The 25,900-nt window shown below is 36.0% G+C and overlaps 3 protein-coding genes across 3 annotated transcripts; all 3 read right to left on the reverse strand.

Moving 5' to 3' along the window:
* Positions 1–8,258: 8,258 nt before the first annotated feature.
* Positions 8,259–9,715, reverse strand: LOC145727159 (uncharacterized). Its single transcript, XM_081976638.1, has one exon. The coding sequence runs from the start codon at positions 9,517–9,519 to the stop codon at positions 8,413–8,415; it is 1,107 nt and encodes a 368-aa protein (XP_081832764.1). The 5' UTR covers positions 9,520–9,715; the 3' UTR covers positions 8,259–8,412.
* Positions 9,716–10,558: 843 nt separating this feature from the next.
* LOC145727152 (uncharacterized) lies at positions 10,559–13,881 on the reverse strand. The gene has a single exon (XM_081976629.1). The coding sequence runs from the start codon at positions 13,666–13,668 to the stop codon at positions 12,292–12,294; it is 1,377 nt and encodes a 458-aa protein (XP_081832755.1). The 5' UTR covers positions 13,669–13,881; the 3' UTR covers positions 10,559–12,291.
* Positions 13,882–14,277: 396 nt separating this feature from the next.
* On the reverse strand, positions 14,278–17,949 carry LOC145727151 (uncharacterized). The gene is made up of 2 exons (XM_081976628.1): positions 17,759–17,949; positions 14,278–17,704 (listed from the first exon to the last, which is right to left on the reverse strand). The coding sequence occupies exons 1-2, from the start codon at positions 17,835–17,837 to the stop codon at positions 16,398–16,400; spliced, it is 1,386 nt and encodes a 461-aa protein (XP_081832754.1). The 5' UTR covers positions 17,838–17,949; the 3' UTR covers positions 14,278–16,397.
* Positions 17,950–25,900: the final 7,951 nt, after the last annotated feature.

A 25,900-nucleotide genomic window follows, 5' to 3' on the forward strand; every position in this document is an offset into this window, starting at 1 on the left:
AATTTGCAATATTTAGCCACGTGTTCAAACCCTGAACAGTTAAAGCATATCGCCAAGTTAAAAATACTCGGTCACATATACTTTCATTAAATCAAAGAGTATAGTTGCTCTTTTTAAGAACCATTTAGCTACTGAAGGTGGAGCCTCTAGGATCCAATTTTCTTTACTGGGATTTCGGCAATTTCTTTTCGCTATTACTGTGATTACCTTGGATAAATCAATGCCAGGTAGGTCTTCTTTTATTTCGCTATTCATTCTTATTAATTCTTCTATAAATTCCTCGTTTGAGTATCCTTTAAAAATTCCCGATATTAAAAACATTGGATTGAGAATCGAAGTTTCTTTCAGCTTAATATTTTGTTTATTTCCAAGAACCTCTTTAATTTTGCTCTGTTGGGACGCGTTGAAGCTTTCCAGCACTATTGCTTCACTTTTCAGTGCTTTTATGTTTTTTATTCCTTCTAAAACGCTGCTCTGCATTTGACTTTTAATTTGGCGTATGGTCTTCTTTGGATCAGTAGTGTTTTCTAAGCTTACAACGGTTTCAAGCCTCTTTGACGTTTTTGGTGTTATCCAGCTTTCTATCGCGTCATCGCTGTTTTTTTTTTGGATGCCTGTCCGGTTTTTGCTATGACGGAGGCATAAGTTCGTTGATATGGTGTATTGTTAAGCACTTTTCCCATAATTGAATTACTTTCTTTTTCTGGTGGCGATTGAAATTCTTTTATTTGTATTTTATGTTCTAGGTTTATTTTTTCTTGTTCCAGCTGTCCCATTTTGTATATTAACAATGTTAAGTTTTTCTGAATATGGAATGTTGAGTTTTGAATAATTTCTCGGTGTTCTTGGTTTAACAGCTGTTGTATCGCTTCCAGTGATATGGTAATTTCTAATAGTAGATTATCTATATTTACGTGGTTTTGGTAGTTCGTTTTTGTTTTGGTTTCATATATTCTATTTGAAGAAGATTCAGAAAATCCGTCACTATTTAATGTGTTTTTGACTTTATAATATTGCTATTATAAAGTCAAAAATTTAAATTAAAAAAAGGCATTTTACCTTATTCTTATGGGAAATTCCCGCGCAAAATTTTACCTTAAAAATGGCAGCCAAAGCCCAATTGTCGCCACTATTTCTGAGTCACTGTAGTTGGTACGGCCGTCGTTACAGTTTTGATGGTGACATTGAAATCGGTAGACTTTTGGGTTTACCGTTTTGCCTCTTACTGTACGCCAGTAAGTGTAGTTGAAAAATCAATTAAAAGTAGTTCAATTTTTGTAGTTTTTCTTTTTCAATAATTAAAGTAATTCAACTACCCATAGCTCCGGATAAAACGAATTACAAATGGTAAATTTATGACCATCCGATGGATGAAAGCACGCGATCATATAATAGAACGAAGAAAGCATTAAGGATTGCACACATTGACGCGAATTGATTCGCCGCAATAACGAAGCGAATATTTTGCGACACAAGCGGTAGAAAAATTCGTCTCTCCTATCACATTTGCGCGAATATTTCGCGACACGTAGGAAGTCAAAATTTGTGGGTACACTTGCGCAAAAATTTCATAAGACATATTTTTTTATTGATTATATGGAAAGATGGATTCTTCAAGCTCTGAAGAAGAAGCAATAGTATTATTGGCTGCTTTAGAAGATGAGGAAGGTGAAAAGTAAGGCATTCTATCAATTTTTTATTAAATATAATTATGTGGGAACTTTAAATTCAGTAGCGCCTTAACATTTACAGGACAGGAAAATGTTTAACGTCAATTGAGTAATAAAAAGTAACATTTTGTGCTAAAGTTGGTGTTTTTTTTTTTTTAGAAGAAAGCTCTGGACACATTATATAAATTTGGAAAGAAAAGAAAAAGGCGAATTTCATACACTCATGCCACAACTGCGACTAGATAAAAAGCGTTTTTATAAATATTTCAGAATGGACATTGCTTGTTTTGATGAAATATTAAATCTAATTAAAGATGACATCGAAAAACGATATACCAATTTACGAGAAGACTTAAATCGTATAAAATCGGATATTTCTTTACAAACTCTATTATCGTTTCAGTTGAAGCCATCTTTGATTCGCAACGAAAACGACAGAAAACACGGCTTGTCGCGAAAGAAATAAAATTCGCTGGAGTTTCGTTGTTCGCCAGGCGAATGTTTCGCACCAGTTTGTTGCTCCTCGTTATACGCCAAAGACTTTGAGTCGACGAATATTTCGCGAGGCGAAAATTTCGCCGTCGCACCGAATTATTCGCGCCAGTGTGTGCATCCCTTGATACATAAAATTTTCGTCATTATTTTGTTACAACTACGTGAAAAGTGTCGTGAATATTACGCTAAATAATAGAGAGATGAAGTGAGTAAGAACGTAAACGTGGCGGTTTTACGTGAACGATAAGTATTACACGTTTGCGTAAATTTCTGCTTGATGTAAAACGACAGTTGAAGTAACGAGTGTGTTAGTTAAGTGAGTTAACGCAAGAGCTAAACCTGCTAAACGCTGTTACGTAAAAAAAAATGTAAAAGTAAATAATATAAATCATGAAAGTTAAGAGTAAAAAAAGTAAACTAAGCTGAATCGGCAATAAAGAAATTAGACTTACAGAACACTAAAAAATAATTTCAAAAGAACGTATTACTTCCATACTAAAATGTTACCAACACCAGAATAGACAGATTGCGGCGGATTGCCTATCTAAATGACAGTACTGACAGTCAAATCGCGCCGGGGGTTACGTTAATCGTTCCCGTAGAAAGTCGCAAGCTTACGTATCCCTATAAACGCAAACGTGCAGAAATTTTAAACTGCGCATGCGCATCTGTCAAACTTTACGTTTACGTAGACGTTTCCTTTCGCACTTCATCTCTCTAATGACGTCTCTGCAGTATGACAATGAGCCGTGATTTTCGTGAATAACAGAGTGAATAACAATTTTTTGTAAAGGATAAATTGGTAGGGGGCTTTTCTCTTAGTGTTTTAATTTAAATATTAAGTATAGTCAATTACTATGTAGTATTAGTGCCTTTCTTTCTCCATAATCGGCGTTGTTACCCCCTTAAGCACCACCTTCTTAAATTCAGTTTCATCATAACATGGGCTTCACTATTTAACCCTTTATAAAAAGGTAGCTAGTGAACTAAGTTGCAATTTGAGCTCCTAAAGATGGGCATTTCTATGCCCAAAACTGGTTGAGAAGGACTTAATTGAAGGCTGAAATAAAAATATTGTGGTGACTACTGTGTGTCTGTTATTACTTCCCTTTGGTATTCATACAACTCTACTGAGAAAAAAGAGACTTCTACTTCTCTTTAAAAACATTTAATTAATTTTCGATTATTTAGTTAAAATCTTATTAATAAGTCGATTTTATTGAGGAACTACTGCAAATCACTTCCTAAAATCCTTATATTTAAAAAAACTTTTCATCCGTGTGAGGTAAAATATTTTTCACAATATTTACATTTAAAAGGTTTTTCACCGGTGTGACTCCTAATATGAGTTTTTAAACTGACAGCTTGTGTAAAACATTTGTCACAATATTTACATTTGAGACGGTTTTTTGCACTTTTTGCAATACATTTTAGCCGTGTGTCGCATTTATAGGGTTTTCGACGGTAATGTATCTCTAAGTGCTTTATAACAAAACTTTTATCTAAAAAAAATTTTCCACACTCATGGCATCCATACTGTTGGCCGTCTGAGTTAGTTGTCAAATGGTTGTTGAGGTTAGACTGTGAATGAAAACCTATATTACAGTACTTGCAATAATATTTCAACTTTTCAAGAATATTGTCTGAATCAAAGATTTTAAGATGACCGTTAATATCAGCAGTATGTTGTTTATGTTGTTCACATTCACTGTGATATATTGAACGTAAATTTGAGTCTGAACTGTTCAAATTAATTTGCGAAGCAACAATTTCTCTGGAACAACTCTTTTGGTGATTCTCAGATTCGTTCAAGTTGTATAATTCCAAAAAACATGGTTCACATTCGTATTCAGGTTCTGGTTCATTGTCCATATTATGCTCAATAACATGGATCACATTGGCAAGTTTAGTGTCAAGTTGTCGACGACACATCTCGCAGAAATACTTGCGTGTTGGTTGGTGTTGGTGGAATATTACTTCGCGCAGATCATCAAAACACTCTTTACAAGTTAAACATTTGTAATAAGATTCCGTTCCTTTAAGACCAACCAGTTTTTTAGTCAGCAAACTGTTCCTAAAAAAAATCTAGATTATTATGAATTATCAACTCAAAAACACGCAATATTATTTTGTTTACTATCACTGCTACAAATTCCATATACCACAGTAAATTGAATAAGGATGTAGAAAAGCTAATTTATGTTGTCTACAAAATGTATATTTTTTAATGTATCCATGTCTACATAGATTGACATGAATTAAGGAAATCATTTTTTAAGTAAGAACCATTTTGTAAAATGTAAAAATAGCTATTTATGTAACCAGTTACGAAAAGATCGATTTTGTGTAACGAATGAATGTTTGTAGGGCGAGCGCAGCGAGGTCCTACAATTTGAATGAGTTACACAATAAGACATTTTCGAAACTAATTATACTAATTTTGACCAAAAAGCGGTAAAAACCATCTTTTAAAGTGATTTAACACAAATATTCACTTTCATAGCACCTTGTATAAACAGTGACAACGACATGTTATGATGGATGTCGCCCATATGTTTCTACGGAAATGCATAAAAACAGGGAGTGATGAAATGAACTTTTCATAACTAGTTACATAAAGTAAAACGTTTTGTCACACTAATCAGTTTTGAAAAGTGTCACTTTATATGCCAAAATTAAAAAAAATATATTTTATAACACAAATTAGATTAAAAACTAAGATATAATATTTTTTCACTTTTCAACATAGTCGCCATCAACTTTAAAGCATTTGTCAAGCTGGAGCACCAGATTTTAGATTCCTTTATCATAAAACCGACTAAACCATTTTCCAGTTCGTAATTGATTCAGCTATAGGTATGTTCGCAGAGGCAATCCCTGACTGGTTTCCAACTCAGAAACCGTAAATGTCAAGTTTCATTGGTTGAATGCTCACGTGACTATTATGTTTTCTGGTTTGTGGCCAATAGATGTACCTATTTCTCCGATTACTAGTTGGAAACTGTGTCTGCGAACAGACCTCAAAACATAGAACAAGTAGGCCTATACAAATACTTGGGACACGAGATAAGTATTGGATCAAACACACGAAATAAAGCGTACAATAGGTTTAACCTGGACAGCTTATGGAAAATTAAGAACAGCTTTCCGATCCAGTCTTCCAAGGTGTTTAAAAAAAGAAGGTATTTAACCAATGCGTTCTCCCGGTTTTAACATACGGTTCAGAGACATTAATAATGATCAAGAACAACATTCAGAAAATACAAGTAATGCAAGGTAAGAAGGGGAACCAGAACAAAGTAACGATGGCCGATGGATAAAAAAAATATTAGAATGGAGACCAAAAGTGGAAAAATACAGAAAAAGAGGACGCCCACCAGCGCAACCAACTCGCTGGAAACTGGATGCTGATGGGCCAGTATGGGAGATGCTTTTGTGACAGTGATGATGATGATGTGTGCAGTAATCGACTTCATTGTGTGATCCTAGAAGATTAGATTAGAAAAGAGATGTATTGAACGTAAATTTGAGCCTGAACTGTTCAAATCGGTTAGCGGAGACATCTCTTTTGGTGATGTTCATATTCGTTCAAGTTGTAAAACTCCAAAAAACATTATTCACATTTATATTCAGGTTCCGGTTCATCTTCCATATTATGTTCAATAGAGGCAAGTTTAATGTCAAGATGTCGACGACACCTCTCGCAGAAATACTTGCATGTTGGGTGGTGTTGGTGGAGTTTTACTTCGTGAAAATCATCAAATGTCTCTTTACAAGTTAAACATTTGTAATAAGATCCCATTCCTTCATTATCAACGTCATCAATCAGCAAATTGTTCCTAAAAAAAATTAGATTATTATCAGTTTACAACAACTTGCAATTTTATTTATCATCCCTGCTACCAAATTACTACAACTTCCAAACACGACAGTAAAACAAGATTTTATCACGACATTTACGAAGATTGAATAAGGATGTAGGGAACCTAATTTGTGCCGTATACAGTTTTTATTAAGAGTTGCTACTCTTAATTTCAACTCTTACAAAGCTGGTAACACATCATTAAAATAAAACTGCCAACTGATTTTAAAGTATTTTCTATTCTCTTTAATATTTGGGGATAATAAAATAAGACTTAGAAAGTTTAACATAATTAAAAATGCTCATACATTTTGCAAAACGAACGAAAACATATGTCTAAATATTATTAATGTTTTTTGACGTATTTGTAATTACATGACATGAATTACTACTTGTAACTGGTATATTCCAACTAGTGAAAAGTTATAAGATTTATACAGGGTGTTCTGGGAGGAAATGGAAATATTTTGGGAATGCGTCCAGGAGGTTAAAATAAGATAAATGAACCCATATTGAAAAGTAGTAGTCCATAAGCACGCAGTGGAGTAGTGAATGTAATATGATATATATTTGTGGAGATCGACTCTGAGTTTTGCTTTTTTTTAATTTTTTTTGTCCGATTTTAATCCGATTCTTTTGTTGTCTATTCGAACGTGCAGTTGCCAAAATATTTCCCTTTCCTCCCGAAACACCCTGTATTTCGTAGGCCCAGTACTTTCAGTTCAGAATAACTTTATTCTAAGGATAATATCTATGGAAACCGTGAAATCAGACGCTGGTATTGGTCAATTCCGTCATTTCTATAGAAATTATCCTAAGAATAAATTTATTCGGAGGTGAAAGTACCGGCCCTTAATGGAGGGTGCCACTTTTCTATCAGTAAAACCTTTTGTACAGGGTGAGAACGATAGATAGTTTCGAAAAATACAAAAAAATGTTGAATACAAAAGCTTTAGAAAATATTGAGATACATAGCTAAAAATTACTTTTGGATATACAGGGTGATTCATAGGGAGGAAAAGTGCCACCAGTAAAAATTACACTGTCTAGTTTGTCACTTTTTTTGACAAATTGACAAACATATCTTTAGTAATAACACCTTTTTCAGCCAGGTATTAACATAGAATTTAACTGCTGGTTTTTTCATAAAAGATAACATTGGTCGTAAGAAAAATTAGATGTGCAACTCTGGAGTAAACTGCTTTCGCACCATTGAACTTTGATTTTTTCGCGGGAGCAAAAGTTGCACTTTTCTCCCTAGTTGCGCAAATAACTATTTTCGTACTCGGGTGCGATAAAGTTAATTTTTCCGCATTACAAGATTAGTTACAATATATGTGTAAAATAGACTTGCAGTTTTGGTTTATATGTGTAGAACGAAAATACCATTTTTGTGTTTTTATTTTTATTCAAGCGAAGAAAAAAATACATTTCAATTAAAAAAACAATTTGATTTCTCAATTAAGAATACACTTTTAATCATCTTTGCAAACAGAGGCTTTCATTTTAGTAATTTTACTATACGTTTTTGTTCAATTTAATGAAAATTTCTCGCCACTGTTTCCTCGGACAACTGCAGTCTCGTGCGGGAAAGTACCACTTTCCGCACTTGTTCGGTAAATAACTATTTTTTTAAACAAAACCCCCTATTTTTTAAAACATTATTAAATGAGTTAAAAAAAATTAAAAATGGAATTCCAACATGGTAGTTCAAACTTGTTTTAGTCGTAAAACATTGGTTACAAAATTTACATTTTGGCACTCTTGACAATGACAGAGACAGTTAGTTCTGCCGTTAAAAGTGGATGTCAACTTAATAATGTGCTTCTAGTTCTCTCTGTTTAATACAAATAAAGAAGGATGGAACTATACTATGAGAGTATTTGGTTCGCAGAAGGAATCTCCAACTAATAATCAAAGGAATATGTCGATTACCCTTAAAATGTCAATGTCACGTGAGCATTCAACCAATAAAATGCAGCAATTTCCGATTTTCAGTTGGAAACCAGTTTGAAATTCCCTACGAACAGACCTTATGATAAAATCATTCATTAAAGTAAAACATTTGAAAAATCATGCATTAATGGGACTCATTAATAAACGATTTTGCGTTCGTTATCGTTCATTAAAAAAACTGTTATTACATGGTCGACGGATAATTACTCTAGTCTTGATATAGGATTTTAATCTAAATCCAGCTGTAAAACATTTAACACAATATTTACATTTAAATGGTCTCTCACTGGTGTGAATCTTAATATGGCTTCTTAAATTAGATGTATCTGCAAAAAAAATTTCACAATATTTACATTTAAAAGGTTTTTCACCGGTGTGACTCCTAATATGAGTTTTTAAACTGACAGCTCGTGTAAAACATTTGTTTAATTATTTACATTTAAAAGGTTTTTCACCGGTGTGACACCTAATATGAGTTTTTAAATTACCAGCTTGTGTAAAACATTTGTCACAATATTTACATTTAAAAGGTTTTTCACCGGTGTGACTCATAATATGAGTTTTTAAGCTGAAAGCTTGTGTAAAACATTTGTCACAATATTTACATTTAAAAGGTTTTTCACCGGTGTGACTCCTAATATGAGTTTTTAAACTGACAGCTTGTGTAAAACATTTGTCACAATATTTACATTTAAAAGGTTTTTCACCGGTGTGACTCCTAATATGAGTTTTTAAATGACCAGTTTGTGTAAAACATTTGTCACAATATTTACACTTAAAGGGCTTTTCACCAGTGTGGGTTTTAATATGGTTGCTTAAAGTACCTTTAGTCGTAAAACATTTGTCACAATATTTACATTTAAAAGGTTTTTCACCGGTGTGAATCCTAAGATGACTATTCAAGTTACATGAAACTGTAAAACATTTGTCACAGTATTTACATTTAAAAGGTTTTTCACCGGTGTGACACCTAATATGAGTTTTTAAATCAGCAGCTAGTGTAAAACATTTGTCACAGTATTTACATTTAAAAGGTTTTTCACCAGTGTGAATCTTAATATGGGCATTTGAGTTACTACTTTTTGCAACACGTTTTTGGCGTGTGTCGGGTTTATAGGGTTTTCGACTGTTATGTATCTTTATGTGCTTTATAAGAGAACTTTTATCTAAAAAAAACTTTCCGCACTCGTTACAGCCATACTGTTGGTCGTCTAAGTTAGTTGTCAAATGGTTGTTCAGGTTAGACTGTGAATGAAAACCTATGGTACAGTACTTGCAATAATATTTTGTTTTTTCAGGAATATTATTTGAATCAAGAATTTTAAGATGACCGTTAATTTCAGCGGTATGTTGATTTTGTTGTTCACTTTCACTGTGATGAATTGAACGTAAATTTGAATCTGTACTGTTCAAATTAGTTTGCGAAGCAACAGTTTCTCTAAGACAACTGTTTTGGTGCTGCTCATATTCGTCCAAATTGTAGAATTCCAAAAAACATTGTTGACATTCATATTCAGGTTCCGGTTCATCGTCCATATTATGTTCAATAACATGGATCACAATGGCAAGTTTAGTGTCAAGCTGTCGACGACACCTCTCGCAGAAATACTTGCATGTTGGTTGGTGTTGGTGGAATTTTACTTCGCGCAGATCTTCAAAACACTCTTTACAAGTTAAACATTTGTAATAAGATTCCTTTTCTTTATGACCAACCACTTTTTCAGTCAGCAAACTGTTCCTAAAAAAAATCTAGATTATTATAAATTCTCAACTCAAAAACACGCAATATTATTTTGTTTAATATCACTGCTACAAATTCCATATACCACAGTAAATTGAATAAGGATGTAGAAAAGCTAATTTATGTTGTCTACAAAATGTATATTTTTTAATGTATCCATGTTTACATAGATTGACATGAATTAAGAAAATCATTTTTTAAGTAAGAACCATTTTGTAAAATGTAAAAAAAAAATATTTTATAACACAAATTAGATTAAAAACTAATAATATTTTATTATTTCTATATACGTCACAATAAACGTCATTCTCAGAGCATAAAAAATGAATGTTCATATTCGTTCAAGTTGTAAAATTCCAAAAAACATTATTCACATTTATATTCAGGCTCCGGTTCATCTTCCATATTATGTTCAATAGAGGCAAGTTTAGTGTCAAGATGTCGACGACACCTCTCGCAGAAATACTTGCATGTTGGTTGGTGTTGGTGGAATTTTACTTCGTGAAAATCATCAAAAGTCTCTTTACAAGTTAAACATTTGGAATAAGATCGCATTCCTTCATTATCAAAGTCATCAATCAGCAAATTGTTCCTAAAAAAATTACATTATTATGAATTTACAACAACTTGCAATTTTATTCATCATCCCTGCTACCAAATGACTACAAATTCCAAACACGACAGTAAAACAAGATTTTATCACAACATTTACGAAGATTGAATAAGGATGTAGGAAAGCTAATTTGTGCCGTATAAAGTATTTATTAAGAGTTGCTACTCTTAATTTCAACTCTTACGAAGCTGGTAACACATCATTAAAATAAAACTGCCAACTGATTTTAAAGTATTTTCTATTCTCTTTAATATTTGGGGAAAATAAAATAAGACTTAGAAAGTTTAACATAATTAAAAATGCTCATACATTTTGCAAAACGAACGAAAACCGACATATAAAAATTATTAATGTTTTTTGACGTATCCGTAATTACATGACATGAATTACTACTTGTATCTGGTATATTCCAACTAGTGAAAAGTTAAAACAAGTATATTTCTTAGGCCCAGTACTTTCAGTTCAGAATTCTAAGGATAATATCTATGGAAACCGTAAAATCAGACGCTGCTATTGGTCAATTCCGTAATTTCCATAGAAATTATCCCAAGAATAAATTTATTCGAAGGTGAAAGTACCGGCCCTTAATGGAGGGTGCCACTTTTCTATCAGTAAAATCTTATGTACAGGGTGAGAACGATAGATAGTTTCGAAAAATACAAAAAAATGTTAAATACAAAAGTTTTAGAAAATATTGAGATGCATAGTTAAAACATACTTTTGGATATACAGGGTGATTCATAAAGGTGTGGCAGATAAAATATTTTTTTCTCCAACCCCTATAGAAAATAAAACTTTTCTCCCTCATTTGAGGGATGAAAATATCAGTTTTACTATCTAGGGAGTGAAAGTGCCACCAGTAAAAATCACTGTCTAGTTTGACACTTTTTTGAAAAATTGACAAACATATCTTTAGTACTAACACCTTTTTCAGCCAGGTTTTTGCATAAAACATAACATTGGTCGTAGGAAAAATTAGATGTGCAACTCTGGAGTAAACTGCTTTCGCACCATTGAACTTTGATTTTTTCGCGGGAGCAAAAGTTGCACTTTTCTCTAGTTGCGCAAATAACTATTTTAGTACTCGGATGCGGTAAAGTTAATTTTTCCGCATTGCAAGATTAGTTAGAATATATGTATAATAGACTTGCAGTTTTGATTTATATGTGTAGAGCGAAAATACCCTTTTTGTCTTTTTATTCAAGCGAAGAAAAAAATACATTTAAATCAAAAAACAATTTGATTTCTCAATTAAGAATACACTTTTAATCATCTTTGCAAACAGAGGCTTTCATTTTAGTAATTTTACTATACGTTTTTGTTCAATTTAATGAAAATTGATACTCGTAGGAAAAGTTTTGTACCTAACACATGCGAAAGCGTCTTTCTCGCCACTGTTTCCTCGGGCAACTGCAGTCTCGTGCGGGAAAGTACCACTTTCCGCACTTGTTCGGTAAATAACTATTTTTTTAAACAAAACCCCCTATTTTTTAACACATTATTAAATGAGTTAAAAAAAATTAAAAATGGAATTCCAACATGGTAGTTCAAACTTGTTTTAGTCGTAAAACATTGGTTACAAAATTTACATTTTGGCACTCTTGACAATGACAGAGACAGTTAGTTCTGCCGTTAAAAGTGGATGTCAACTTAATAATGTGCGTCTAGTTCTCTCTGTTTAATACAAATAAAGAAGGATGGAACTATACTATGAGAGTATTTGGTTCGCAGAAGGAATCTCCAAATAATAATCAAAGGAATATGTCCTATACCCTTAAAATGTCAATGTCACGTAAGCATTCAACCAATAAAATGCAGCAATTTCCGATTTTCAGTTGGAAACCACTTTGAAATTGCCTCTACGAACAGACCTTATGATAAAATCATGCATTAAAGTAAAACATTTGAAAAATCATGCATTAATGGGACTCATTAATAAACGATTTTGCGTTCGTTATCGTTCATTAAAAAAGCTGTTAATACATGGTCGACGGATAATTACTCTAGTCTTGATATAGGATCTTAATCTGAATCCAGCTGTAAAACATTTGTCACAACATTTACATTTAAATGGTCTCTCACTGGTGTGAATCTTAATATGGCTTCTTAAATAAGATACATCTGCAAAAAAAATGCCACAATATTTACATTTAAAAGGTTTTTCACCGGTGTGACACCTAATATGAGTTTTTAAATTACCAGCTTGTGTAAAACATTTGTCACAATATTTACATTTAAAAGGTTTTTCACCGGTGTGACTCATAATATGAGTTTTTAAACTGACAGCTTGTGTAAAACATTTGTCACAATATTTACATTTAAAAGGTTTTTCACCGGTGTGAATCCTAAGATGACTATTCAAGTTACATGAAACTGTAAAACATTTGTCACAGTATTTACATTTAAAAGGTTTTTCACCGGTGTGACACCTAATATGAGTTTTTAAATTAGCAGCTCGTGTAAAACATTTGTCACAGTATTTACATTTAAAAGGTTTTTCACCGGTGTTACTCCTAATATGAGTTTTTAAACTGACAACTTGTGTAAAACATTTGTCACAATATTTACATTTAAAAGGTTTTTCACCGGTGTGACTCCTAATATGAGTTTTTAAACTGACAACTTGTGTAAAACATTTGTCACAATATTTACATTTAAAAGGTTTTTCACCGGTGTGACCCCTAATATGAGTTTTTAAATGAGCAGTTTGTGTAAAACATTTGTCACAATATTTACATTTAAAAGGTTTTTCACCGGTGTGACTCCTAATATGAGTTTTTAAACTGACAACTTGTGTAAAACATTTGTCACAGTATTTACATTTAAAAGGTTTTTCACCAGTGTGAATCTTAATATGGGCATTTGAGTTCCTACTTTTTGCAACACGTTTTTGGCGTGTATCGCGTTTATAGGGTTTTCGACTGTTATGTATCTTTATGTGCTTTATAAGAGAACTTTTATCTGAAAAAAACTTTCTGCACTCGTTACAGCCATACTGTTGGTCGTCTAAGTTAGTTGTCAAATGGTTGTTCAGGTTAGACTGTGAATGAAAACCTATGGTACAGTACTTGCAATAATATTTTGTTTTTTCAGGAACATTGTTTGAATCAAGGATTTTGAGATGACCTTTAATATCAGCAGTATGTTGATTTTGTTGTTCACTTTCACTGTGATGTATTGAACGTAAATTTGAGTCTGTACTGTTCAAATTAGTTTGCGAAGCAACAGTTTCTCTAAGACAAGTGTTTTGGTGCTGCTCATATTCGTCCAAATTGTAGAATTCCAAAAAACATTGTTGACATTCATATTCAGGTTCCGGTTCATCGTCCATATTATGCTCAATAACATGGATCACAATGGCAAGTTTAGTGTCAAGCTGTCGACGACACCTCTCGCAGAAATACTTGCATGTTGGTTGGTGTTGGTGGAATTTTACTTCGCGAAGTTCATCAAAACACTCATTACAAGTTAAACATTTGTAATAAGATTCCTTTCCTTTATGACCAACCACTTTTTCAGTCAGCAAACTGTTCCTAAAAAAAATCCAGATTATTATGAATTCTCAACTCAAAAACACGCAATATTATTTTGTTTACTATCACTGCTACAAATTCCAAATACCACAATAAATTGAATAAAGATGTAAAAAAACTAATTTTTGTTGTCTACAAAATGTATATTTTTTAATGTATCCATAAAAATTTTTTTGTCATATTAATTATTGTGTAAATTGATTTACACAAATTAAAAGCCGCCTATGCATGTTCCCTTTACTTTCGGGTTTTTAGTTCACCTCGACAGCTCAATCACATTCATTCAACTGCGCACCCAAAAGTGGTGTGTAATGGCCCAAAAATGCCTTCTTCCAATTTTGGGTCTTACAAGCTTATGTTTGGGGTTCGAGGGGCAAGCGCTATACCCTAAATGACACAACCACCAATCTTGGGTCAAACATTTATTCAGATTCCAAGTACATTACTCAGCTAGGTACGGTTCGGTTTCAAAGACTTAGGTCTAGTTAGCAATTCTGGCTTAAACGTACCTTCTGGACATTTTGAGTTGAGTTGAAGTGACAGGCTTTAGGTCAAGCGGCTACGTGGTTAACTTATTTTGCACTACTGAACATGACTAGAACTTGACCCCATTAGGTCTTTTTTGGACTTTAACCGATTTTTCACACTTGTCTTCGACTTGACGACGTTTCAGTTTTGACTGCCCGTTTCTGACTGACTGTTTGCCAAAATGGTGTGAATATTTATACTACGAAATTTACATCATTCTGTGAGCAGGAATGCGACAGGTCAAAAGGTGGAATTTCAAAAACATGTCGCCGGATGCAATAAAATAATATTAATTTTTTTCCTGCAGCTCCAGGCAATAAATCATTTTTGCTTGGGGTCAAAAAGGTGAGAATTTGTGGCGACAGTATGACTTGGAAAAATTCCTTTCTTTGTAAACACCTACTAATAGAAATATATCCCCGCTTCTGGATTAACGACGCTGGCCAATTAAATCTCTTAGAGGTTTGGCTTAGGATTTGAAGTCAGATTTTTCTTTCAAACTAGTCTTTCATTTAAGTGTTGTGTCTAGTAGTGTTCAGATGTGCCTCAAACTAATTCCGTAAGTTTTAATTTAATTTTGATTACAATTTTGACTTTGAAAAATAAACAAAAAAAAAATTGCTATTATTTTCCCGGGGCATCACATTCCACCCATCCCTGTAGGACAATGCAAATATAAAATATATTTGCTTTGTATCAGTGCAACGCTGTACTATTCTGAATCATATGTTCAGCGTAAATCCGAGTCATTCACATCGCACTTGACCTAAGGCAATGTATGAAAACCTTGTCGAATAAGCAAATCTGTCCAGAAGGTCTAACAACAATCGCTTACGCGTGCCAGTCCCAATAAAATATTTTTAAGTCTACTATACACGTATAAATCCTATCCTACGATTATTCAATAAAATCTAACAATAAAATAATGTTCCATGATTACTCTCATAAACAATTGAAAAGGTAAATAAATATGCGGCACTCAAAACGAAAAATAAAAAATAAAGAAATAACAAAAAAAAAAATAAAATAAAAAAAAAAAATTAAGAATAAACTAACGTACCGAATTTAATTACCAACCGGTCACTCTCGGGATGTTCCTGGCTGGTTTGGATCAGGGGCCCGTCGTATGCGTACCCCCGTTTGGCTTCCAGGCAAAAGGTCTGCCTCCAAAACTGGGTAGGGTCGGCTAGCGATTGGCCTAGGAACTCGCGTTTGCCTTGATCGGCCAACTGGATCCTGGCGGGTTGGCGGTACCATGGGTTGCATCGGCGGCGGCATTAGTGATCCGGCGGCGACTTCCTGAGAGTGAGTTTGGGGTCTTAAGTGCGGTTGTGGGGGTTCAGCTGGGCAACATCGCCGGAAGGCGCAAACGGGACAGGCGCAACCTTCAATCATGACATTGCCCCATGCGTTCCAGAATTGCGTCGGTGTGAACAGATTCGGTGGTGGAGGGACGCAGAAGGCACAGTCACATGGTCGGGCGGGGTCTGTTCTCAACAATTGGAACTCCAAGTGGATCACTTCCGTCCATAAATTTAATAGAGCCCGGGTTATTTCCAAGGGTTGAGTCACTCGGGGTCGGTAAAGAGTCGCCAGTTCCCATAGGTGGTAAAGAGCCATCCGGTACAACATAAATTTACTACCCCTGTCCCGTACTAATCGGACATAGTAGAGAAAAACTACTATGTACTCCATCACTGATTGTCAACTTTTTTTTTTTTAAAGTAATAATTAGAGTATCTTTGAATTCAGTAACACAACCGGCAGGATTAAACACTGGCTATCCCCCATTTAATTGTTGCTTCTTATATGGACTTAAAGTTTACGTCATTTTAAGCATCATCCGTGGTATAGACTAGGAATCTGCGGACTTTTCAAATTCCTGTTCATGGCCAGGGTCGGTTGAGGAATGTGAGTTCCTCGACAAAATTTGTTTAAGTATGTTGAGTTCAAAAAGGTTAATTTCACTGTACAGATTAAAGGCGGGTTTATGGCTTCTTTATTTCCTGTTTTGTTCACTTTGGTTACGAACAAAAAAATCGCAACGTGCATCGTCAATGTTTTCCAATTGCCGGACTTCGGAAAGCTCTTCTCGCACTTGGAAATACGTAGTTTCAGCCTGTGTGGAATTATTTAATATTTTAACCGATTCTTGGTTTTCATACTCCTTGCTTTCACTGGGAGCGCTTGCGTTTAATTCTCGGTCTGTCTGTGGAGGCTTAGAGTTTGTTGACACATCCTTGCTGGGTTTTTCTTTCCGTTGCAATACAAATAGAGTTAGAGTATCCCAAAATGAAGCAAGCATGTGGAAACTGCATCCAAGGGCTTTATGAATGGCCAACGCATTTAAGGTCGTCTCAAAGACAAACTTCACAATCCGAAAGGTTACATAGAGTCCAAGTATTCCACTCGATATATCTCCTAAAATTGTAAACCACCCATACAGTCTCTGTAAGGTGGATGATGCGATTTTTTCCATTTCCTTGGCATCAAACAACGATAAGGTCGTAAAACCTTGTGAATCTATCGGTTGTCCGGCCATTTTTCGTAACAATATATTATTCAGGGCTGGTCTCTCCATGTTGAACATCATGGCGTCTTGAGCTCGATGAATTTCTGTGTCAGTATAGATGCCGCCCGAGCCTAAATTTTTAATGCTTTCGAATTGATATGGTTCTTCGTCAGCTTTCAATTCTTGCGGCTGAAGCCCGATTACTGGATAGGGATCAAATCCAACCCATTTGTTATGTATGTAGTACATAGGTGGAATTATGGAGGTGCACTCTATTTCTTCAGCATGTTCTTGTAAGATTCGTGTTACTGGAGACATGAACATAGTCTTATTGGAGACGGTTACGGGTAATTGCGCATAACATCCCTTGGTTCTTCGTACTTCAACCAAAACTGGGCGACATTTCATAACATATAAAACTTCTCCAGCTACTTTGGCAACATATCCCAATTGGTTTTGGAATAAGGTCGCCACAACATTAGGAGTTAAAGGAGCCATTGCCAATCTATTTTTTAATATATCCCTTTTTAACAGGCACCGTCGGTATATAGTCTGGGTGAACATTGAATCTATGGTTCGCTTGAAAGATTGCTCGACATATAGGAACTTCGTATTGACATAAGTAATCAAATCTGCTTCGTTGGATTGCTCCGAATTTTCCCAAGGTGTGGTCGCGAACGGATTAATTTTGGGAGCAACCATTAGTCGTGGATGTTCACTCTCCCAAATTGCATAACCGCACAAGGTAGTCTTCCGGACAAGTTTGAGAGCGAATATCTTCATGTGATCTTCGACTACAATAAATTGGTTGGCTTTGTCACTTCTTTCGGTAATGAAGGTAGCCTGACCTTCATACAGGACATTGAACCGATTACACTCCGGTTCTGCAATCTGTTCCCAAGTTGTTTCGCCTGTATCGTAGTCCATACAGTAACCTACTTTGAATGGACATGTCAACCCATCCCTCAACTTAATTTCATTATTTTCTAGATCGACACGAGTTCTATAATCCTTTAGAGTTATTTTAACTCCCGCAGTAACAACCACATTTTAGTAGGTTTTCCCGTTTTCACTATAAGGACTTCCTTCACATCTCCCCGCGTCGTCAACTGCCCCTGCGAGCGTAAGAGATGTTGATGTTGTTGAATTTGGCGCTAATTTTGAGATGATGTTTCCTCCTAGACCTCGGAACTCTCGATATTGGTGAATACGACGGCACTCCTCAGATCCAATTTGATAAATGTAGTTAGATACTCCTTCACTGACTATAGACATATGTGAGAAGGCGCCACAATATGTTATGATTCTGGACACTTCAATAAGGCAACTGTAGACATGAACTAATTCATACCTGCGCTTCTCCAATATTTGAATACTGCCACTGGAAGAATTATATCCGGTCTCTGGGTCGGGACAGGGCTGAACCTCTCTTAAGGATATGGCTGTGATGTTGGTGGAGGTATTGTGACAGTCGTAAGCAATAAGGGCCATCTTCCCAACTTGTAATAGACCAAAGACGAACAGGATAATTAACCTGAAACCGCATTAATGTAGAACTACCGTTCTCTTGTTCCTAAAGTTTTTTTTTTTTTTTTTAATGTCAGTGTTCATATATTAACCGCGAAGGTGGCTGTATGTCTCTAGTTCTTGTTCGGCCTACATTGACTGGGGTGGCTTCCCAATCTTCCTGACTAGTATCTAAGCCGGTTTCATACGTGGAAACGTCACTTCCATCGTCACTTATTTCAATAATGGTATCAGTATCAGTGTCCTCATCAGTATCACCTTCATCTTGTTGCACCCTTCTGGATCTTCTTTCATCTCCATATAGTAAAAACTCATCCACTTCATCCTGGACCTTCTCGTTGTCTACAATTGGATCCTTGGTTGAGTCTGGTTCATTTTTGTTCTCTTCTTCACAATCCCATGTATTCTTATAGGGCTTTAGGCGTTCTGCATGTATCATGTGCTCAGTTCGTCCAGAAAGTTCTTTTATTTTAAATGTAACAGGACCCTTCTTTTCTATTATGCGGAAAGGCCCTTTCCATTTTGGTTGAAATTTAGCAGCTAAGTTCCCTTTAGGCGGAACTACAATTTTCATGAACACTAAATCGCCTAATTGAAACTCTTGCTTTAGTTTCCTGGCGTTATGCTTAGCATATCTGCTTTCAATGCTTTTTGCTAAGTTTTCTTTTGCAAGTTCATGGGAAATTTGCATTTTCTTTAACATTTCACTGGCATAATTTTCGTCTAAGTCGTATCGTAGTACGTGGTCATTAATCGTTAAATGAATTGGTAGTTCCATATCTCGTCCAAACATAAGAAAGTATGGACTTTCTTTGGTAGCTTCATGAGGTTGATTCCTATAAGCCATCAACGCATAAGGCAGAATCTCATCCCAGCTTTCCATGAAATTACTAACGAAATGACTGATAGTAGTCTTCAACGTTCTATGAAATCGTTCCAAGATTCCATTGGTTGCTGGATGATAAGGGGTTGTGCGTAGTTTGTGAATTCCAAGTTCTTTGCAAATGTTAGTAAAGAGGTGGCCTATAAATTGCTTTCCACAGTCCGTCAATAGTTCCCTGGGAGCTCCATGTCTAGTTATGATATTTTCAACAAAGGCTCTCGCGACAGTTTCAGCTTTTATATCAGGTAGTGGTACGCACTCTGGGTATCTAGTCAAAAAGTCAACGCAAGTGAGAATGTATCTATTTCCTTGGCGTGTTCGATTTAGAGGTCCCACTAGGTCCAAAGATATTCTTCCCCAAACGTGCGTTGGAATGGGTGTTTTTTGGAGTTCAGGAGGTCCTTGAGGGTTGGTTTTATGAATTTGACAGGACGGACAGGATTCGACAAATCTTTGAATATCTTTTCGCATGTTTTTCCAGTAAAAATCCCGTTCTAATATTTCCTTCGTCTTCTTTTGTCCTGGGTGAGCTGCATACAGCGACATATGGTATATTTTCAATAAATCGTTGATTATGCATTTTGGCGCAACGATTGGATCCTTCCGTTGGTTTGAATTACGTCGTTTTCGCAGAAGTCCATCTATTATTATATAGTCTGTATCCTCGTCCAACGTACTATTATTTATTAAGCAGTTGAGTTCATGATCCTCAGGTCTGCAAGCGAATAAGATCCTCTTTATTCCAATGTACATCATAAATCGGTGTGAGTTCATTTTCATGTAATACCGCTGAAATCTGCGTCGGATCATCTGTTCTTAGTCTTGTAAGGCTATCTACATTTGCATTCATTTTTCCTGGTCTATATTGAACGGTAAAACTGTATTCCATTAGGAACATACTCCATTTGGCTAGTCTGGAACTTGGATCCTTAATATTTAATAAATATTTCAGTGGCCGATGGTCCGTCATAATGGTAAAATGAGTTCCTGTTAAGTAGATTCGGTATTTCTTAACAGCGTACACTATAGCCAGGCATTCTTTTTCAATGGTCGAATACCGCTGTTCAGCAGTATTTAGCGTACGGCTCGCGTAACATATAGGATGTTCGATTCCATCATATTTTTGCGTCAAAATGGCGGCGACTGCAGTTGCACTTGCGTCTGTGTTCAAAATAAATTCACGATTCATATCTGGGTACTTTAGAATAGGCGGCTTAATCAAAGCTTGTTTCAGGGTATCAAATGCGATTTGGTGGTTCTGTGTCCAAAGCCATTTTTCATTTTTTTTGGTCAACTGAGTCAGTGGGTGACTAACCTTGGCAAAATTTGGAACAAACTTGCGATAAAATCCACAAAGTCCAAGAAAAGCACGTACCTCTTTAACTGTCCTTGGCACAGGATAGTTTTCAATAATTCGAGTTTTCTCAGGCTGAGTAGTGTACCCTCCGGCTTTTATAATGTGTCCCAAGTATTCGGCTTCCCGTTGTAAAAATTTACATTTAGTTGGTTTAAATTTTAAATTGCTCTCCCGCATTTTTTCGAATATATGACGTAGGCGCTCTAAATGTACGTCAATATTGGCTGGACTAAATACAATGATGTCATCCAAATATACGAGGCACTCGTTGTAAGTAAGATTCGCAAATATATGGTTCATCAAGCGACTCCACGTAGCAGGTGCGTTCTTCAATCCCATGGCCATTCTAGTAAACTCATAGTGATTCTCTGGAGTCGAAAATGCACTTTTTTCTCTATCTTCAGGGTGTAAGGGTACTTGAAAATATCCAGATGCTAAATCCATGGTACTAAACAATTCCGCATTAGCCAATTTGTCAATAGTTTCTTGAATGTTAGGCAGGGGAAAGAAATCTGTTTTTGTTATTGCATTGAGTTCACGATAGTCTATACAAAGCCTATATTGCACCTCTTCACCTGGATGTCTTCGCTTTTCAATCAATATGGCAGGGAAACTCCACGGAGACTGACTTTCTACAATAATTCCGTCATCCAATAATTTTTGAATTTCCTTTCTCAATATTGGTTGTCGATGATACGGTACTCGGTATGGCCTCTTTATTATCGATGGTACGTTTTCAGTGATGATACGGTGTGTCACTTTTGTCGTACAAGTCAACTTTTGGTCAGGAGAATGGAAAATATCTATAAATTCCACAACCAATCTTTTTAGCTTGGCATCGTCGTCACTTTTGACGTCTTCCAGGTTTAATTGCTTTAATATTACTTGGGTACTTTCTAAATTTACTTTTCTAATAGCTTGCTCTTGTACATCAGGCTTATTCTCAATATCCACTTCAAAGGCGTCTGCTATCCTTTGTCTTCGCTGTACCAGCATATCTTTATCTGATACATTCATGAGCCTCACAGGCACCTTGTCCCCTTTTTTACAGAGACTTCTCGCAACTAGTAATCCCTGCTGAGAATCTTCACATGGCTCTATGACAACATGCTGAGTCGTAACTCTTGAAGAATCAGCTATACTAGCTAAACAAATCACCTCACTCCTTGGGGGTATAATTAAATCTTCCTCTAATAAAATTTTCCACGATTTTCCCTCATTTTCCACATAATGAGTCTCATCAAAAAATTCTCCCCGGACTTCGGAGCCTTCCTTTTCGGCAGCTCGTGAATCCATTTTAAAATCACCGAAACATACAAGTTTGCCCTCAGAACATCCATGTTTTTCTGAGTTTGATTTTTCCATTGCTTCCAAACGACTACCAATCGTTTGAAGGCCCACATCCCTCGTTGTTGGTAGCAACGATGAATGATCGTTGGAGATAGCAGTGTGTGAATGCGTCTGATTCTGTACTTGTGGTCCATTTAAAGTCCCATATAAACTCCCCAAATTCTCTTCATATAGAGGTAGTTTTTCTCCTAGGAGTACCATTTCTCCTCTTCCCCAATCAATAGTTGCACCATGTTTATGCAAAAAATCGAGACCCAATATTAAATCTGTTTGAAAACTCTCAGTTTCAAGTACCTTGAACTCATGTTCCACAATTCTTCTTGGCCCAATGCCTACACGCAAATACGTGCTTCCTAAAATGGGAATACTATTTCCCTGAATATCCACTAAGTTAATTTCACTATTTTGTAACGGTATAAACCCCTGAGCAACTGAGGGTTTAACTAGGGATAAAACAGCTCCAGAATCTATCAGTGCCCAATATAACTTTTCAGCTATTGTTACCTTAGCAACATTGCAGGGCCCGGAGATTCTCTTCCATTCGCAAATGTTTATCCCTACACTAACACTTTCACTTATTCCCACGTTGCCTCCATGGCAGCCGGGCTTCGGGGCTGGGAAGCGGCTGCGTCGGAGTTTAAATTTAAAGACCCAATTTCGGCGGTGCATTCCCTAGCAAAATGTCCTGGTTGGTTACATCTAAAGCAGGTTCGTTGTTGCTGATTGCTAGTGGTTGTATTTCTGGCCCTTACAGAAGTATTTCTATTTTGGTTATTGTAAACTTGAGTTGCTCGTCTAGTATCAGGACAGTCTCGTTGGTAGTGCCCTGGTTTGTTACACTTAAAGCATAAGTTATTTCTCGTTCGAACCTGACGGAGATTTCGGGAATTTGCATTTCGGCAGTAGTTGTCCGTGTGTCCTGGCTTCTTGCAAATATTACAATAATACTTTCTAGGCTGTACGTTTTGTTGGTTCAATTTAACGGCTCGACACTCTCGGCTGGTGGATGAATGAATTAGGTTCTCTATACTTTCCTCTTGCTCGGCACACTCTAACGCTGCTGTCAAGTTGCTTGGGTTTTTACTGAGTACCCGTTGTTTTAAGGGATGCACTAAGCCCAATACAAATTGTGTGGAGATGTCCTTTTCCAATTTGCGTCGGTCAGCGGCGTCATCCGTAGCATCTCCAGTCAACTCCAGGGTTTTATTAGCAAGCAGCTTCAGACGGGTGAGATATTGACGACAGGTTTCTCCTATGCGTTGGCGGCACTCAATGAAGTTTTTAATGGCGGATCCTTTCACACAAGGGCGGCTGAACTGCGTTCGTAATTCCTGCTTAAGCTTAGCCCAATCTGCGGTAGTTTGCAGTTCTGGTTCCGAATCAATAAATTGTTTGGCTTTACCACGTAACTTTAGCCTGACAATGCAAGTTTTCTGTCGGTCACTCCAATTAGCTAAAATCGCTGTTTCTTCAATAATTGACATAAAGTCTCCAATTGAGCCTTGTCCGTCGTATGTTGGTACTATATCTAAGCACATAACTGCTCCATTATTAACCACGGGGTTAGTCGGCTGCTGGTCATCTCGGTTGGCGTGTTGTTCTGCTCCTCTACCTCTTCTCTCCATGTTTAGGGATAGCTTTTGGATTTTTTTTTTTTTCCTTTTAAATCCAAGTATAACTTGCCCCTTCTACCCTTTGTTTCCTCTAGGATAGTTTTAACAACCCCACACCTGACACCAAATGTAATGGCCCAAAAATGCCTTCTTCCAATTTTGGGTCTTACAAGCTTATGTTTGGGGTTCGAGGGGCAAGCGCTATACCCTAAATGACACAACCACCAATCTTGGGTCAAACATTTATTCAGATTCCAAGTACATTACTCAGCTAGGTACGGTTCGGTTTCAAAGACTTAGGTCTAGTTAGCAATTCTGGCTTAAACGTACCTTCTGGACATTTTGAGTTGAGTTGAAGTGACAGGCTTTAGGTCAAGCGGCTACGTGGTTAACTTATTTTGCACTACTGAACATGACTAGAACTTGACCCCATTAGGTCTTTTTTGGACTTTAACCGATTTTTCACACTTGTCTTCGACTTGACGACGTTTCAGTTTTGACTGCCCGTTTCTGACTGACTGTTTGCCAAAATGGTGTGAATATTTATACTACGAAATTTACATCATTCTGTGAGCAGGAATGCGACAGGTCAAAAGGTGGAATTTCAAAAACATGTCGCCGGATGCAATAAAATAATATTAATTTTTTTCCTGCAGCTCCAGGCAATAAATCATTTTTGCTTGGGGTCAAAAAGGTGAGAATTTGTGGCGACAGTATGACTTGGAAAAATTCCTTTCTTTGTAAACACCTACTAATAGAAATATATCCCCGCTTCTGGATTAACGACGCTGGCCAATTAAATCTCTTAGAGGTTTGGCTTAGGATTTGAAGTCAGATTTTTCTTTCAAACTAGTCTTTCATTTAAGTGTTGTGTCTAGTAGTGTTCAGATGTGCCTCAAACTAATTCCGTAAGTTTTAATTTAATTTTGATTACAATTTTGACTTTGAAAAATAAACAAAAAAAAATTGCTATTATTTTCCCGGGGCATCACAGGTGTACTAATATTCATTCACAGTGGTGTACGAAGCTTCATTAAAATAAAACTGCCAATCTGAATACTTTCTCTCTCTTTTGAAGTTATTTCTATTTTTAACACTTCTTCCTTCTTCTTCTATTGTCGTATCTGATTAGAGACGTTGGCTATCATGATCACTATGCGAATCTTATTAGCTGCGCATCGAAACAGTATAGTAAATGTTGCTCCAAACTCCACCTGGCTGTGGTTCTCTCGTTGTAGTATGAACATACGGCCGTTGATAAGTTCGTATAGGGTTTGAAATCAAACAAACCGGCGGATTGACAGCTGTCGTGTAATAATGGTTTGCAACGTTATCTAAGACATACGGTTTTAGTGACAATTGCCATCCATAAGCGATCTGACCATAACAATTATTGAACACCCGTTACTTTCGCCTATGTAAATTTGAAACCCAGAGTTCAAATTTGCTAACACAATCTACAATATTAACTGTCGTGATTCGTGGAAACATAGGCATTCACCATCTTAAGAAGTATAGTTTACTCCATTTTAGAAACCACAGTGGTTCTGGTAGATGGCGTGGCTGTGCAGTTGGTACTACAGTGACTTTATACAAAAACATGTCGTCTCACTTTTGATTGGTCGGGTTGATTTCAGCTCAAAGATGGCGGCGAACCGCTGATAAAAATAAATTCTATGTTGTTTTATTCGCCCTGAAGGTAAAAAACGGTGTTAATTCAATCAATCAATTGTAGTTTGGTTGTGGAGCGACAAAGAGGGAAAAGAGGTAAGAGAAACTTTATAATGTGTGACTGTGACTATACTTAGTGCAAATATACTGAGATACTTTTAAAATACATTAACAAACCGGCCAAGCTGTGGTAAGATTAAATAAGATTTTTAATAAAGGTCTTTTCCGGAGATCCACCACTCTCGCTCATGCTATTTGTTAAAACAAATTACTTAGAAACTCGTTTTTCCGAATTTTTCCGGAAAAATTAAATACACTAGGGATATTACCCCCGAATATTACAACATCAGATGACGTCTTAATAAACCAAAGTTTACCAGAATATGAGGTCATTTTCACGACAGCTTACTGCTTGGGAAAATACTCTAAATTTCTACTTTTCACAGAAGCATGATTCCAGGCTCACATCTTATTCTTCGGAAAAATTCTTCTTTGTTGGTAATTATTTCTATCCTTGCAGCTTTCTTTTCATAGCGTCTGACAGCGTTAATCCTCGTCACCGTATAGAAGAGTAGAGTGAATAACAATT

This window comes from Ips typographus, linkage group LG3, assembly GCF_016097725.1.
Source record: "Ips typographus isolate SLU linkage group LG3, UJ_Ityp_2.0, whole genome shotgun sequence".
Lineage (NCBI taxonomy): Eukaryota > Metazoa > Arthropoda > Insecta > Coleoptera > Curculionidae > Ips > Ips typographus.